Source organism: Rhincodon typus, chromosome 15 (genome assembly GCF_021869965.1).
Source record: "Rhincodon typus isolate 14 chromosome 15, sRhiTyp1.1, whole genome shotgun sequence".
Lineage (NCBI taxonomy): Eukaryota > Metazoa > Chordata > Chondrichthyes > Orectolobiformes > Rhincodontidae > Rhincodon > Rhincodon typus.
In genome coordinates this window covers 45,117,897-45,134,532 of record NC_063346.1, presented here as the reverse complement: position 1 = coordinate 45,134,532, position 16,636 = coordinate 45,117,897, and the positions used below count along the sequence as shown (strand labels likewise).

Here is a 16,636-nt window from a genome sequence, read left to right as displayed (position 1 = left end):
GCCGCCATGTGCCTTTCTTCTTGGCATTATCTGTCGAGCCCATCAGTACCGATCCTTGACATATTCCCACAAAGAATCTGGAATTACGTCTGTTCTCATCATTACACCCTCAGTCCCGGCCCTTAGTTTAGTTTTACCCAGCACCGCGCTATACAGTCTCTGACTGTCAGAGCACCCCTTGACATGACTGAGGACCTTTCCACTTAGACATTGAGGCATGGCCTTTTTTTGATTCATTCACAGGATGAGGGTATCGCTGGCTAGGCCAGCGGTTATTACCCATCCCAGAGGGCAGGTAAGAGTCAATCATATTGCTGTGGGTCTAGATTCACATGTAGTGACTTCCCTTAAGAACATTAGTGAATCAGGTAGGTTTCTTCTGGCAATTGACATAGGTTTCAGGTCAACATTAGACCGTTAATTCTGGATTTGAATTGAATTCAAATTGTACCATCTGGGATTTGAACCTGGGTCCCCAGGACATTATCTGGGTCTCTGGATTAAGAGTCCAGCAATAATATCACTAGGCCATCACCTTCCTCTTAATTCAATTGAAGCACAGGCAGTGTGTTTATTACATAATCCTGAAGATTTGTGCTTGAGAACCTGTCGCACCTCTAGCCAAGCTGTTCTGACACAGCTACAACACTGGCCTCTGCCTGCCAACGTGGACGATGGCCTAGTGGTATGATCACTGGACTGTTAATCCAGAGACCCAAATAATGTTCTAGGGACCTGGCTTCTAATTCTGGGTAGAATCTGAATTCAGTTAAAGAATTCTGGAATTAAGACTTTAATGGTGACCGTGAATTCATTGTTGATTATCAGAAAAGCCCATCTGGTTCACTGATGTCCTCTAGGGAAGGAAACTACCATCCTTATCTAATCTGGCCTACAAGTGACTTCAGATCCACAGCAATATGGTTTACTTTAAACTGCCCTCTGGACAATTAAGGATGGGCAATAAATGCTGCCTGACCAGTGATGCCCTCATTCCATGAATAAATAAAGAAATAAAGAGAAAATATAATTCCCTCCCCAACAGCATTTTGTGGACCTGCAGCAAACAGACTGCAGCGGTTGAAGAAGGCAGCTCATCACCACCTTCTCAAAGGAACTAGGGATGGATAATAAAAGCTGGCCCAGCTAGCAATGCCCACATCCCATAAATGATTAAAATAAGACTATGCCAACCTGCCAGGCTTTGTTCTGCCTTAAGCAGCACAGCAAGACAGAGGTACTGTGAGCCTTTAAGCGCTGGCTGAGGGAGAAAGTGCAAAAAGGCAAAGCGCAGCTGGGACATGTGCATTGAAGGAGACACAAACAGAGTGGGTGCTAAGCCAGTGAGTGACTAGCCCTGAGATATGCTATGATGATGCCATGATGCTGGTAGGTATCAGATGATAATGTCCATGAAGAGTGTGGGCAGTTGCTGACCATGAGACTTGGTGCCGGATGTCCAAGATACAGTTCTGGAAAAGCAAGCATTGATCTGGAGTCACCAGGTAACTGCTCTGACTTTCTGGGAATTGTCATTGTCAATTTCTATCCAGTGGGTGGGAGAATGGAAAACTGCATATTAATAAGGTGAATTTTAGGTAACAATGAAATCCTAATGCATATTAATGCATTAAAATCAGCCTTTTGCCACTCACTGGTTATTTTGTTGAAAAATTGAACTTTTTACTCTTGATGTCAAGAAGCTGTTCATGGGATTGCAATTTTCCTAACCTTCTTTCTATGCCCCAGTCAGGGTTTGGGAAAATATCACCCACTGTATCTATTTACCCTATCCAATCTATTTATGGTCTTCAACATTTCAATCAGATCACCTCTGCATGTTCTTTCAAGATTGAATCTTCTATATTCAATTAATTAATGTTTGTTTGTTAACATGCTGAATTTGTGGCCAGCCCAACCTTTTCCCATACTCATAAAAGTGCTGGATATTTTATTGGTTTTGTAAAGCATCACGATTTTAATCTCAGGGAAAATTACTGAGCAAGGTAACAAATCTGTCTTCCATAATTTCTATTAAAAAAGTCCTCTGGAACATCGAGATAGCTCATTTGGTGGAATTGTGTGTAAGCGGAAGAGAAAAAAACAAGTTTTTTTTTTGAATTTTATGAAATGCAGGTCCAATATCTTTCTGTATTTATCAGGCTTTACATTGTTGATAGGTGAGCCTTCCCTGACACAATGCTAAGTGCAGTGATATCTGGTGTCTAAATGAAGTGCATTGTACATTAGACTTTTGTCAGTGCTAATAGGCTGTGAGATTTCTTAGCACCTAGATGCATCTTTTTGTGATTAAACGCTTTAGCTATTATTGAAATTTTATTTAGTGTTGCTTGCTGCTATATTTTTATTTGATGCAATCCTATTTCAGATGGAAATGGTTCAGTTTGGTCTCCAGGCATCATTACTGGTGAAGCATCCAGACACTGGAGAAATGTTTGTGAACTTTGACCCTTATCTTACAGTCCTGATAAGAGAGGCAGAATGCATGGGTCGAATGGGTTTCGAGATCCCCCAGACTGCAAAAGCACTTCTGCACAAGCGGCATTCTTTGAAAAACATGTACCATAAACTGCAGGTATTAATGACTACAGATGAAGTGGAATAGTGATAATATGTGAAGGATTATGCATTCTCTTTACACTCCACAAGATGCAACAACGTGTACAGATGAGTAATGTTGTACAAACTGATTGTCTAAAACTTTCCAGCAGAAGCACATCATCTCTTTTACGATGCTTAAAGAAAATTTAATGCACGGGAAAGTTCTGCTCTGAATTTGCTTTGTTCAAATTAATCCAAGTGCTGATTTAATTCATTCTGTTGAAACAAAGGAAGCAGAAGTGGGAGGAGGTTATTTGGCCTCTATTCAACAAGAATGTGGCTGATTGTTTACCTCAGCTGCAACAACTTGCACAATCATTTACTACCCATTTGTAATCTTTGTTTCCAAAACCATATTGATCTTTGTCTTGAATATACTCAACAACCCAAGCAGCCACAATTGCCCAGGGCAGAGAATTCCAAAGATTCACAACTTTTTGATTAAAGAAATTTCTACTCATCTCAGTTGTAAATTGCTGATCCCTTATCCTGCCACCATGACTCCTAAATATGTAAATTGTGGTTCAAAGAAAACCTCAAATAGTACAAAAGAGTGATGTTACACACTATGAAGTAAGCCAATTTTAAGGCTTGAGGTTAAGGTTCAAATTGATGGCCCCATTTTGATATCTTGTTTTGCAGCCACTCTTGTTAAGAAATTGAACTCGAGTGAAATCCACAAAATACTCTTAACTTTGAAATAACAATTTGAGATGTGTAGAACTGTTGACTTTTGAAGTTGGTGTTAGGTACTTGAGGGACTTTTAATCTGTATTGAGGTATACCATACCCAATGCATGTTAAATACCAGTGGTTAAATGCTGGTTATAGAATCACAGAGTCATATAGCACGGAAACAGACACTTCGGTCCAACTCATCCATGCCGATCAGACATTCTAAACTGACCTAGTCCAACTTGCCAGCATTTGGCCCCTAGGCACATAATTATCTCGGCATAATTTTGCTTTATTTCCACTCACACTGAACAAACTCCAACAACCCTGATTACTTGTTCCTCCATATATATATGTATGTATGTATGTATGTGTGTGTGTGTGTATGTATGTATGTGTATATGTATATATGTATGTGTGTGTGTGTGTGTGTATATTATAGATACATATAATATATAATATCCAGTCAACTGCCCACCCAATTATCCCTTAATTAGCACATGATTACCTTTTATCCGAATTCCATTTAGTCTTAATCAACATTGCTAGACCCTATTAGAATACAACAATGCTGACACTGTATAACAGAAGCAACGTATTCTATGTTTCAGCACTGAAATTTTGCACAAGCACAAAAATAGATCAAGCATGTATAGAGACAGACAGGAATGATTTCTAGATAATGATTTTGCCTTGTCTAACACTTCAAAACAGTTCCAGCTTAATCTTTCTGTTTTATTACATTACTCAAACCTGTTAGTGAAATTACTGCTGTTTATTTTTTATTGCCTCAATTACGTATAATGGATAGTTTTAACAGTAACGCCCCTCAAAAAGCTTAGCTGATTATATCAAGAAATTATAAACCAAATGACTTTTTTTTTGTTAAAATTAAATAGTGAGTTAAGCAACCTAATAGTTTTTGTGATTATTTCCAGCTATTGCTAGAAGAGAATTCCAGATTACGTGGAAGAATTAAGCCAATCTGTGAGATCCTTATTGCACCTCATGTGCACAAGATTGATGAAGCCTTTCAGCCAGGACTTGTAACACTTAATTGGACATCATTAAACAATGATTTGTTTGTGGATAACGTATATTCAAAATTAGGTAATTAATTTTATTCCAAACAATATGTGTTGCATCACGTTTAACATGAGGAAGGCCATTTTGATTTTGGAAAATAGTGCAATATGCGTAACATTGGCTTAGCCACCAAATAAACACATTGGCATTGATAGAAAAGGAATGTGGGAGAGGCGTTTATCAGCAAATTGATATCGCATAATTTGCATTATAGTTTAAAGTCAAAATTACTCCAAGCTATTTGATAAATTATTGAGATTTATACAGTTTTCCTAGTGAGTTTCTCACCACATTTAATACTTAGTCTGCAGTTACAATGACAACAAAACTGGTAGCATTTGCTGTCCTTATTCTTGTGAAATTGATAAGAACTTCTGCAGTCTGCGCGTGTAGAATTAAATACAGAAATCGGGTACGTTATTGAGTACCTTAGATATGGAAATCTTAGAAATCATTTGATTTAATAAGAACTTTTTTTTTATGCTGTCGGTTCACTGTAAAGATCCTCAAAAAATTATGCTTTATTTGAATGAGTTATAACAAGATGTTAATAGAAAGCATGCACAGCATCCAGAGTAGGGATAATTAACCAGGAAAAATCAACTTCAACGGGGTAAGAATGGATCTAGTCCAGATAAATTAGAATTAAAAATAAAAAGGAAAATTTATAATTGTTGCACTTTAAAAACACATGTATTTCCATGAAGAGAAAAGTAGAACAAAGCAATCCAATGCTCCTTGGAAGATTTAAAGACAAAGATATTAAGATGAAGCAAAAAAAGTGTGTTCATGTTTGGTGCATAGGTCATATGAGAATCAGGCCAAATATAGAATGACCAGAGGGAATTGAGGAAGCAAATAAGAGAATTCAAGAGTAGTTATGGGGAGAGACTGTTAGTTAATATAAAAAAAATCCCGAAGTCACAAGGCAGGATGCAAATATCCAACCAAGAACAAAGAAATAAAAATTAAAAGGTAATAAGAGGAAGAGTTGAGCCAATTAATGATCAAGAAGTAGATTTATGCCTGGATGCAAGGGGTAAGGTTGTAGTATTAGATGAGCACTATACATCTGTCTTTACCAGAGTATGCTGCTGAATTATGGTGAAAGAGGAAGTAGTTCAGATATTTTACAGGTTTAAAATTGATGTTGGGAATCTTTTTGATAGACTGTCTGTACTTAAAGTTGACAAGCACCAGGATCAGATAACATGCACCCAAGTATAAGGAAGGACGCCCAGCAATTGCAGTCAGATAGCTTAACCTCAGCATTAGAAAGTTTTTCAAAAGAATAATTAAGGACAAAATTAATAGTCATTGGGAAAAGTGACTTCATAAAGGAAAGCCAGCATGGATAATGCTCAATTTACATGCTTGCATTTTTTGACAAGGTAACAGAGAAGGTTGATGAGGGTAAATCTGTTGATATAGCCTGCATGAACTTGCAAAAGACATTTAATAAAATGCTGCACAACAGACTTGTGGGCAAATTTAGAGGTCATGGAATAAAAGTGACATAGTAGCAACGTATATATAAAATTGATTGAGTGCCAGGAAACAAAGTAGCGGTGAAAGCTTGTTTATTGTCCTGGAGGTAGGAGTGTCCCATGGAATGGTACTCTTTCTGGTGTGTATTAATTACCTAAACCTTAATGCATGGGGTACAATTTCAAACATTGTGGATGATATGAAAGTATGTTTGGAAATATTATGAACCAAGCGGTGGATAATGTAGAAATTTAGAAGAACATAGACAAATTGATGGAATGAGTGGACAAGTGTGTTATGATGTCAGCAGATGTTTTCATTGGACAGGTCAGATCCCAGAATGAAATCTGGTTTGTTAGATTATATTTTGTTCTTTTTTTGATTTTAACGAGGTGGTCTCTCACTGAAACACAAGCATGTAACATTACAGATATTGTTTTAACAATAAAACAGAAGTTTAATACACAAAAGAAATAAAGATAAAACAAAATAAACAAAACTATTTGCATATAACCAAAATTTAAATATTTCAAATGCATGGTAAAAATATAATCCAATTAATCCCGAAGTACTCCTTTACAGATCCCAAAATACTCCTTTACTGATTCACAATATACTCCTTGATGGATCCCAAAAATACATCCTTTCAGTACTTACATCAGAGATAATCTCTTTCTGCATCACCTCTGTAGACTTAATCTAACTGTGACTTCAACTCCCAGTCTGTAGAATCTGATAGCTTCTTCTAAGAGTCTTCATACATGGGCTTAAACATCCCCAGGGGTAAATCATTCCTTCAGAATTTTAACACAACCAAACACTTTTTTACTAAACTCCTTACATGGATGCAAATTTTAAAATTTCTCAGGAGTAACTGTTTTACACATATATCTTCAGCTAAGCACTCTGCAGAGCTGCCCCAAACTGAAACTAAGACTGAAAGGTTTCTCTCTTCCCCTTAACCTTAAAAAAATGCAAAATATTCCATAAGAAAGCCTGATATACTATTCTATGTACTTTGTTTCATAAGAAATCACTGTGGCTACAGAAATATGTACAAGTTAATCATTAAACCCCTTCAAACACAGAGAAAACCCATATGTCACTAGTTCAAATTAAAAATCCAAACTCAAACCCCAATGATATTAAAATATTTATAAATCACACACCTTACATCACAAGTGGCAGGTTAACTTTAAGGCAGAGAAGTACAAACATTTTTAATTTGGTAGGAAAAATGCAGATTGTGATGAACGAAACATCATTTATATATACTTAGGGTTTGGACTTTAAACTTATAAATTAATCTTTGGGAGGGATTTAATAATCAATTAGGTCATTCTTTTCAGAATGGTAATTTTAAACTACTATGTGGAAGACAGCAGATGCCTGGCAAGTTAATGGAAGTCTATTTATATTGTGGAGTTTTATGAGAGGGCACAAGGAAACATTGAAATATTTTGGCATGCTTTTGTGTTTAGAATAATCAAGTATTGACTTTAGTTTAGAAAAATCTAGAGGTGGGGAAAGCTTTTGGTTCAGTTTGAAAGAGACTTGACTGAAGTCAGATGTAAGAATAATTACTCCCAGAAAAAGGAGTTTGTTCAGAGTAGTGAAGGGAATAATTTATCAAAGTGTTAGGGTTGTAGTTTGTGAAAACGTCCAGACCAGGAGTGTTTAATGGAGGGGCATAAATAAGGTGAATAGCAAGGTATTTTCTTTAGGGTGGGGGAGTTCAAATCTAGGGGGCATAAACTTTTTTAAGGTGAAAGGATATAGTTTTAAAACTGACATGAAGGACAACTTTTTTACACAGAGTGGTTTGTGTGTGGAATGAACTACCAGAGGAAGTGGTGGATGCAGGCACAGTTACACCATTTAAAAGACATTTGTATAAGTACATGAAAAGGAAAGGTTTAGGGGGATATGGCCAAATTCAGGCAGATGTGATTAGTTTAATTTGGGAACCTGGTCGGTGTGGACTAGTTGGACTGAAGAGTCTGTTTCTATGCTGTATAACTCTATGACTCTTTGACTCTATAAGTTAATTGTGAGAGTGCTCAGGAGAAGAGACCTCACAGCTCACACGACCAATACTGGAAAGAAGCAATTAAATCAACTCTCAGATTTGAGAGGGAAGGAAATTTTCTCTGGATTTTGATTAACTGTAAAGCAATGTTGTTACAGATTAGATGTAATTTTGTTTTGCTGGTGTTTGAAATCTTTCAAACTGTGATATATTTAGATAACTTGATTTATTTTCTTTGTTCCTTTTGTGTAATAAGCCTCTATTTCGTTGTTAATACCAAATTTGCAGCCTTGTGTAAAATTAAGACGATGTTTGAAAGAGCTATTAAAAATCCTGAGGGGTCTAGAGTAAATAAGTTGGAGAAACTGTTCCCATTAGTGGAAGGATCAAGTGCCAAAAAGCAAAGATTTAAAATGATTGGCCAAAGAAGCATCGGCAATATGAGGAATTTTTTTCTTCATAGTGAATAGTTAGAATCTGGAATACATTGCCTGAGAATGTGGTGAAGGCAGGGTCAATTGAAGCTTCCAGAAGGAATTGGATCATTTTCAGAAAAGGGGAAACTGCAGGGTCACAGGGAAAATGCAAGAGAGTAGCATGAGATGAATTGCTTCTTCAGAGGGCTAGGACAGGCCAAATGCTTTCTTCTGCATTGTAACTTTTCTGCAATCCTAAGATTCTGTGAGTCACACTTACTTCTAAACAACCTCTCTTGATGATATTTAAATGTTTACCATATATGTGTTCTGATCTTGATATTCTCCCCATAACATAATTGAAAACTGAAGAATAATTAATACTTCTTACTGCCTGTTTTGCCATCTGTGAGAATTTCTCTGTCTGATTGATAGCTTAGCCTGTGTGATAGCATCACTTTTGCTGGATGCCAGAGATTCTCCAAAATTAAGCCAGAATAACAATATTGGGAAAGGTGAAATTCAGTATGAATTGCCAGGTCTTTTTTGGGTAGCATTCTTTGAGGACTGAGGAAAGTGACTTTGCTTGACTGTTGAATGCAAAATTTGGGCAAATGTTGTGCAACACTTTTATAAGGACAATGTATTATTGTATGTAACTAGGTGAACAGTATTTTTGAACATAAATTGGTTTGTTCTGTTAGAACAGCATACATTTCTGCAATTATGAAGATAGATATATTCAGTAGAAACCGTTGCGTTCTACTAATCCAATATCAAATAATTCAAGAGTTCATAGATTCCAATGGATTTGTAAATGGTTCTTCCTCCCTTCATCATTTTTGGATTAAATTTATGATTGTGAACTTTTCATCCTTTATTTAAATTATTCCAATGTTTCTGTCCTGAAGGAGAAATTGATTTGCTGGTTCGCAGAATAAATGACCTTATTGAATATCGCATAGATCGGATCCTGCAGGATATAAGTATCACGTCACTTTGTGAATTTCCTGAGAGGACACCATGGTCATGTGAGGAGTTTTTAAAACGTACACAGGTATAGCAGAGTGTTGTTATGTACAGGGTCATCTTAAACGGAGCCCATAGGTGGAACTGGATTAGTGTACATTGTAATGATATCTATTCCAGGATAAATTAACGAACCGGACCTCACTTTATTCACTATCTTGTTAGGACTTAATAGAATGTACTTCTCACTTAGAGGAACTGAATTTGACTTTTCAGTGTAATGGATAATATTATTTCTGTTTCTCTATACTGGCGTCAAGAAATTCACAATTTTCCAAAACTGCTTGGCGTGCTTATGGAAATAAAATTAATTGAAGTGAGAAATCAACAGGACTCCCTGTTGTTTATCACTATTCCCTTCAAAAGGGTTGGGCCATGGTTTTATGGTTGCAATTCATTGTAGACATTGGCATAAAGTAACAGAACTTTGCTCATGTGCTTTGTGACGCTGTGTAGTGGCCCTGAATTTCTTCTATTTCATTTGATTTTGGCACTGAATCACTCAAACATTGAATTATTTCTTTCTGCCTTCTCAAGCTGATTTTCTCTGAGCTTTTCTAAGATTAGAGCTTGCCTTATGCTGACCAATCTTTTTTCCCCCCCAACTAAAACATTATAAAAACCACATTAAGCATTTGTTGGGACTGTTTAAGAAAGCATACTGCTCATAAAATTGTTGCATTGTTTATTTACATAGCAAGAGATACTGCTAAGTAATCTACAATATATGGAATATTTCATACACTCCTGATTGGGATCTGGTGCTAATAAAGACAAGAAACTTGTCAAAATTGACGTTATTCCTTTAACATTAGAAATCATTTCAAAGCACTTCACAAGAGTAGAATCAAACAAAAAGGTTACTCAACCAAAGAAGGAGATATTAGGAAAAGCAACCACAAATATTGTCAAGGACATCAAGCAAGTCAGGAGAAGAAACAAGTTAAGAGGGATTCCACCCATGAGTATAAACCAGAGGTTCCCAAGCTTTACTCATTGGGTACCCCCGTTCAGCTGCCCATGTTCCCTTATTGGCTTAAAGGTTTAATATTTTAAATCATTTAATGTCCAAGCATTGCACAAAACATACAAGTTACAAGGTAAATATGCAAATTGTACAACACCTTTAGAATACGACTCTCAATTAACATAATGAATGTGGTTGTTTATACAAGCACAGGTTCATATAACAGGTTATGGTTTCAGTTGCAAGTTGCTTTTTTACACAAAGCACTGATGATACTTTAGGTGGAATCTTCCCAGCCCTGAACCTTGTGGACCATGGCAAGAAAGTTGTGAAAATTGTGTGCGACATCCACGAAAAAGCTACTTGATGACAAGCAAACTGTTCCATTTTCCATCCAAGCGTTGAATGGATAGATGAGATTCTTGCTAATGAGCAGTGAGAAGCATATTTGCATGCATTAACTTCTCAATCTCATCTCATTAATGTGCAGTTTTTCATGTCCCTATCTGCCAGATAGAAAGTAGATAGTGACAATTCCCCATATGAAAGTCAAAGCAGTTACCTGGAACTTCACTGCTTGTTCCTCTAGATTACGATCTTGGATATCAGGCACCAACATTTCAGGGCACACTCCATGGACTACGGCTACACGCACCTGCGATCCACAGCCATTGACATCTGATATGTACCAGTCTCACTGTATGATCATGGACATCTCCAATTCACTTCGACTGTGGTTCTATACTTCAATGCTACATTTGGAGTACACCGATTCCTTTCATTGCAATCTTGTAGCCAGGACACTTTGTGTGCAAGAACAAGCACCCAAAACACATTACATATGCTTCAATCAAATGGCTATGTCTCAAAGTCTAAGAGGAGTAGTCCTTAGTCAAGTCAAGGGTGACGCTCTTCAGTCAAGGGGTCCTGGCACAGTAAGTCCAGGGCAGCATCTGATATCAGTGCAGGGATTTAGTCATGGTCAGCTGAGTGCTTGGTAGTTGCGGTCTTGGAATCTGTATCCCTACGGTCCCATGAATAGGGCACAGTCAGCTCTGTGAATCCAGTGCAAGCAGTCTAGGGAGTTCTGGAAAATAAACTGTATAAATTGCAGCCAAGCATCTGGTCGTTCATTGTTCAGGGCTGTCTGTCTAAAGCTCTCAAAGGAGTGGGTTGCAGTTAATTCTGGAAGTTTGTCCACTGAAGCACGATGGGGTTATGAGGGACCACCGCTGTGGGAGGGAAGATGGGGAACTCCATTATGAGAGTTAGAAGCAGCGTGCTTGGATACAAAGAAGATAACAATAATGAAGGGGGACAACTTAATATATAAGACGCAAGTGATTGAGCATTGAAGGGAAATCACTAACACGGGAGGGGGTCATCAACAGTCATCATTGCTTGAGATCCATGGGAACAATGCAGTATTATATCTGGCATGTTGACTCGATATGGTTGCAGTTGGGTAAATCAGGGAGATAATTATTTAGATAGATAGGATAAATGGGAATGTGGTGAAGTTCAAAGCTGATGTGTTGATGAGTTGAGCTATTAAGAAGGAATGTGTACATTTGGGCATTCATTAAAGGTCAAAGACTGAGCCTGTGACTGTTGTTTCCTTCCATCATGTTGTAAAGAACAAGTGAGCAATGCAGCTGAAAATGGCTGCCACCACACTTGAAGAGGACGGAGGAAGTGATTCGTTCTGAGGGAGTAGGCTTCAATTTTGAGCGGTGTGAAATCCCTCAAAGGGCAACAGAATTACAGAGACACTGATACAGTACAGCTGAAAGACACCTGTGACTACTACATGCTCTATGTGAACTTTAAGCATTAATTAACCCACTACACAGAGTCCAAAATGCTAGTAAAGGCTATGATACACTATGTATTGCAGCCTGGAAGATTAACACCAGTTTCTAAAATAGCAAGCACTTCCTGAGATCTCATGTCTGAACATGGTGCTGGAGCTGCTCACTTTACATCTTGGACCACACAACCCCATGTAGCGTTAAGAATGACTAGTCTGTGTACTTTCAATTTTGTTGTTGCAGTTGGACAGATATTCACTCACAGCTGATAATGAAAAGTGAACATATATTAGAAAATTTACAAAAAGGTGTCACCCGTGCCACCTACATGCCTTCTGAATATTTTCTTCTTTCTTTCCCTCTGATTACATCTCTGTGGAGTCCTGGTGTACAGTTGGAGTAGCAAGGGCCTGCTTTATTGTGGAACCCCTTAACCTTGGGAGTGTTATTCTGGTAACCCTGGGAGGAATTTGTGTCTACAGGGCCTGAACACACTGAGTGTATCCTAACCAAAAGTAGCTTGAATTCCCACAAGGCTAAGTATGGCAGGAAAGTTGAAGGTGGGAGACATGACTATATCTGGAGTGTCCTGTGATGGAGATGCCCTGTCTCCAACTTCTTTAACTTTAAAATAAAATTGTTGTTAGCAGTCAGGCCGTAATGTGTCCCTCATAGGGTGGTGTGTGGCCATAAGGTCAGACTGGCTCAAATCCTCCCTGGTGCAGCTGCTAGGAAGCCAGACTGTTCACTGACACCTCTGGCTATCTGGAGGTTGATGGGAAAATTCCACTTGACCTCTAAAAATAGGTCTTATTAGGCCATTAGGTAGCTGTAATTGGCTTCTTGCTACTTGCCCCATGCTCTGTCCTCCATTTCACCTGTGGTTAATGGCCTGGAAACTGGCATGCCAACTGCAGAAACAAAATTCTGCACCCACCTGCCTTTGTGCTCACTTCTATCAAGACCTTAAATTCCAGCCCTTAAGCAACAACAAGTGCATTATTTAAAAGCTGAACACGTTAACGTAAGGGATATTCCAAAGCGTTTGTGACTGCCTCCACCAGCGCTTGTAATTTCAGATCAGCACTGACCTCGGTGATATTGGCTGGATAGTTGGATTGTGAAGCAGTATGGTGTCAATAGTGTGGATTCATTTCCCATCACCAACTGAAGTTACCATGAAGGACTTTCCTTCTCAATCTCTCCCTTCACCTGAGGTATGGTGGCCCTCACATTAAACCACCTCCAGCCATCTGTCTGTACTGAGAGAGCAGCCCTATCGTTTGCTAAGACTATGGTGACTCTCAAACACAAAACCAGACATTTTTAATTGCAAGTCTTCCCTTTAATTTTAAACCACCTAAATAAACCAAGTGGATCCTAAGCTTATCAAAGACTTAAGCCCAATCAAATGCTGCTCGCAACCACTAAAACACTTTTATTGGTCTGTTGATGGTTCTGGTTCAGTGGGAGCCTGCGATGCCTAAATTAATATAATTCGCAAAAAGTCACAGAGATGGTAGGAAACAAGGGAGTACATAAGACAGACCACAAATGTCAGGGACGCATAAGAAGATTTGTAATGGTAAAGTTTCTTCCACATACATTTCTCATCCCTCATGTTGTCTCAAATTCCCTCACACAATTTGAGATAATGAATGTTCATCTGTGAATAGTGCTGAAGGAAGTGAGGATATACAAGTGGCCCAGTGTAGTTGGAATGGAGAGTTCAGGATGTTTTAGGAAAAATTAGTGTAGTTAAGTAAATATCGTGTAACAATGGTACTTTGTTGATGCAATGTTGTGATAATTAGTGTGTCTTATCTTTCATTTCTTTCGCTATATATAGTCAACACTGTACACGCAAATGTATTTTGAAAAAAATTGGAAAACCTTGATGTTTAATTAGCACCCATTTTTAAATAGGACATGTGCATCAAAGGAGCCCAGTCATTGCAAAGTAAGAGTATGCTGGCAGAAGTAGCAACCAATGAACTCATTAACATGCTGCTTGATGTGGATTCAGATGATGAAAATGATGACTTAGAAGGTATGACAGGACTGGAATGAGACTCATACATGTTGCTTCAATAAGAATTAATGTTAATCTGTTGCTGAGATACAAAACCAAAAGGTGATGAAATATATTCAGGTGTCCGTGCTTTCCACTTTTCTCTACTGATGGATGTAAAACAGGGAATCACAATAAGATTTTGAGCTTAGCTAATACATTGCATCATTGGGTAATATGTTGGCTTTGGGAGGGAGCAGATTTGAAATACTTCCAAATTTCTCAAATGGTTACTCATTAATTTGAAGTTAAAATTGTATCATTGTGTCACTTTTTGTTTATGTGGGAACCAAACCTTGCAAGTAATTATATCGGCAAAAAATTAAGAGATAATAAAAGAAGTTTTAATTATATCATTCAATATTTTTTAAAAAATTGAATGTTTGGAAAGATGACAATTTTATAATATTAAAGGATTACACTTTAAGGTCCTAAAAGATAAATCAGCGTACTTAGTGGAAAATGAGAAGCAGTAGAGGTCCAAACACACTTTGGGGTCCATGTGTATAGATTATTAAAATATGATGGACAGATTCAAAAATAAACCTCAAAAATGCTAATAGAATGTTGGCCTTAATATCAAGAGGGCTAGAATACATGGTGATAGAAGTTATGCTGCAGCTATACAAAGCCACTTGGAAGAAAGACTGAGGTCTGGTTTGGCATTTAAATGTTTAGGAAGCATGTGAAGGTCCTTGAAAACGTAGTTTTGCCTGAATACACAGGTTCGGCGCAACTTCGTGGGCCAAAGGCTATTTCTGTGCTGTACTGTTCCATGCTCTGTGTTCTACAAATGCAGGCACATACTGCTGAGGCTCTGATCAGTCTGCATTTGGAGTTTTGTGAGCAGTTTTGGATCCAGTATCTAAGGAGGGACGTGCTGACATTGGAGCAAGTCCAGAGGACGTTTACAGGAATCATGCTGGGAATGACGACCTTGTCATATGAGGAGCAGTTGAGGACTCTGGGTCTGTACTTGGAATTTAGAAGGACGAGGGGGATCTCATTGAAATTTACAGAATAAAGAAAGGTCTGGATAGAGTGGACGTGAAGAAGATGTTTCCACTAGGACCCGAGGACACAGCCTCAAAGAAAAGGGATGACCGTTTAGAACTGAGATGAGGAGGAACTTCTTCAGCCAAAGGAATCTGTGGAACTCATTGCTGCAGAAGTCTGTAGGGGCCAAGTTATGAGTGTATTTAATACAGGGTTTGATTAGTAAGGGGATTAAGGGTCACATGGAAAAAGCAGAAGAATAGGTTTGAGAAACATATCAGCCATGGTCAAACAGTGGGGCAGAGTCAGTAGGCTGAATGACCTAATTCTGCTCCTATATCTTATGGTTTTATGGTTCCAGTGATTAGAGATTTTAGGTACAAAGTTAGATTGGAGAAGCTCATTTCTTGGAGTAAAATAAATTAAGGGGAGATTAAACGTAGTGTGCATGATTATGACAGGTTTAGATAAAGTGGACAATGAAAAGCTACTTCTATTAGTTGGTGATAAAGGACTGCGGTCAAAGATTTAAAGTTTCAGTCAAGAGTTGCAGGCAAATGTGAGAAAGAACACATAGAGCAACAGAACAATGTCTGTTGTTACTGCAGCATCCAAAGATTAGTGTATGTAGCTTAGAGTTAAGCTCTTCAGGAGTGAAATCAGGACATTTATTCGCTTTAAAACTAAGATTGATAGGTTACTGATAATAAAAGGTATTAAGGGATATGAGGCAAAGGCAGGTGCAGTGAGTTACAGATTGACCGTGATTGTATCGAGTATCGATAAAGCTTAAGGCTGGATGCTGTATGCCAATCTAAGAAATCTGATTGCAACAAGAATTGGGAGCTGTGTGGCTGAATTTCAAGGTTATGAGCTATTTGCATGGAGGAATTTACAAGATTTCATTTTTCATTACAGAAAATAATGAAACAGAAGTACTTCTCCAGTCCTCAATGGCCATTTCTCTAGATACTCGTTCAACCTCAACATCGAAGAAATTAAAAGATCTCAGATTTCTGAAGCAAGAGGCAAAGGAATTGCTCAATCACTTCAGCCACCGAAATGTAGATGCACTAGTTAAGGTCATACGCACTGCCCTTGAAACACTAAGGAAACGTATACGTACTTCACACAAGATTCGTTATCAGGGTAAGATTTTGAGATTCATAGATTTTGCTTGCTAATATCTGAGGGTATGTTCTGCTCAGTTTATGATGTATAATTAAGTACTTTAATATGAATGATTTGGTCACTTAAATACTCTTTTATTCAAAAATTAGAACATTGAAGCTTGAATTAGGAAATTGAAAAACATAGTATTAAGGGCTGGATGAACACAGCAGGCCAAGCAGCATCATAGGAGCAGAGAGGCTGACGTCTCGGGCCTAGACCCTTCATCAGAAAAGGGGGAGGGGAAGGGGGTTTTGAAATAAATAGGGAGAGAGT

The 16,636-nt window shown here is 38.0% G+C and overlaps 1 protein-coding gene across 1 annotated transcript in view; it reads left to right on the top strand.

Annotated features, from left to right (window-relative positions):
* Window positions 1–16,636, top strand: part of LOC109919602 (dynein axonemal heavy chain 5-like) — a 251,683-nt gene that overhangs the window by 71,810 nt on the left and 163,237 nt on the right. The window contains exons 15-19 of the mRNA XM_048605989.1: window positions 2,390–2,596; window positions 4,236–4,407; window positions 9,228–9,373; window positions 14,050–14,173; window positions 16,109–16,339. Coding sequence (XP_048461946.1) covers window positions 2,390–2,596; window positions 4,236–4,407; window positions 9,228–9,373; window positions 14,050–14,173; window positions 16,109–16,339 — 880 coding nt within the window. The remainder of the gene's footprint in view (window positions 1–2,389; window positions 2,597–4,235; window positions 4,408–9,227; window positions 9,374–14,049; window positions 14,174–16,108; window positions 16,340–16,636) is intronic.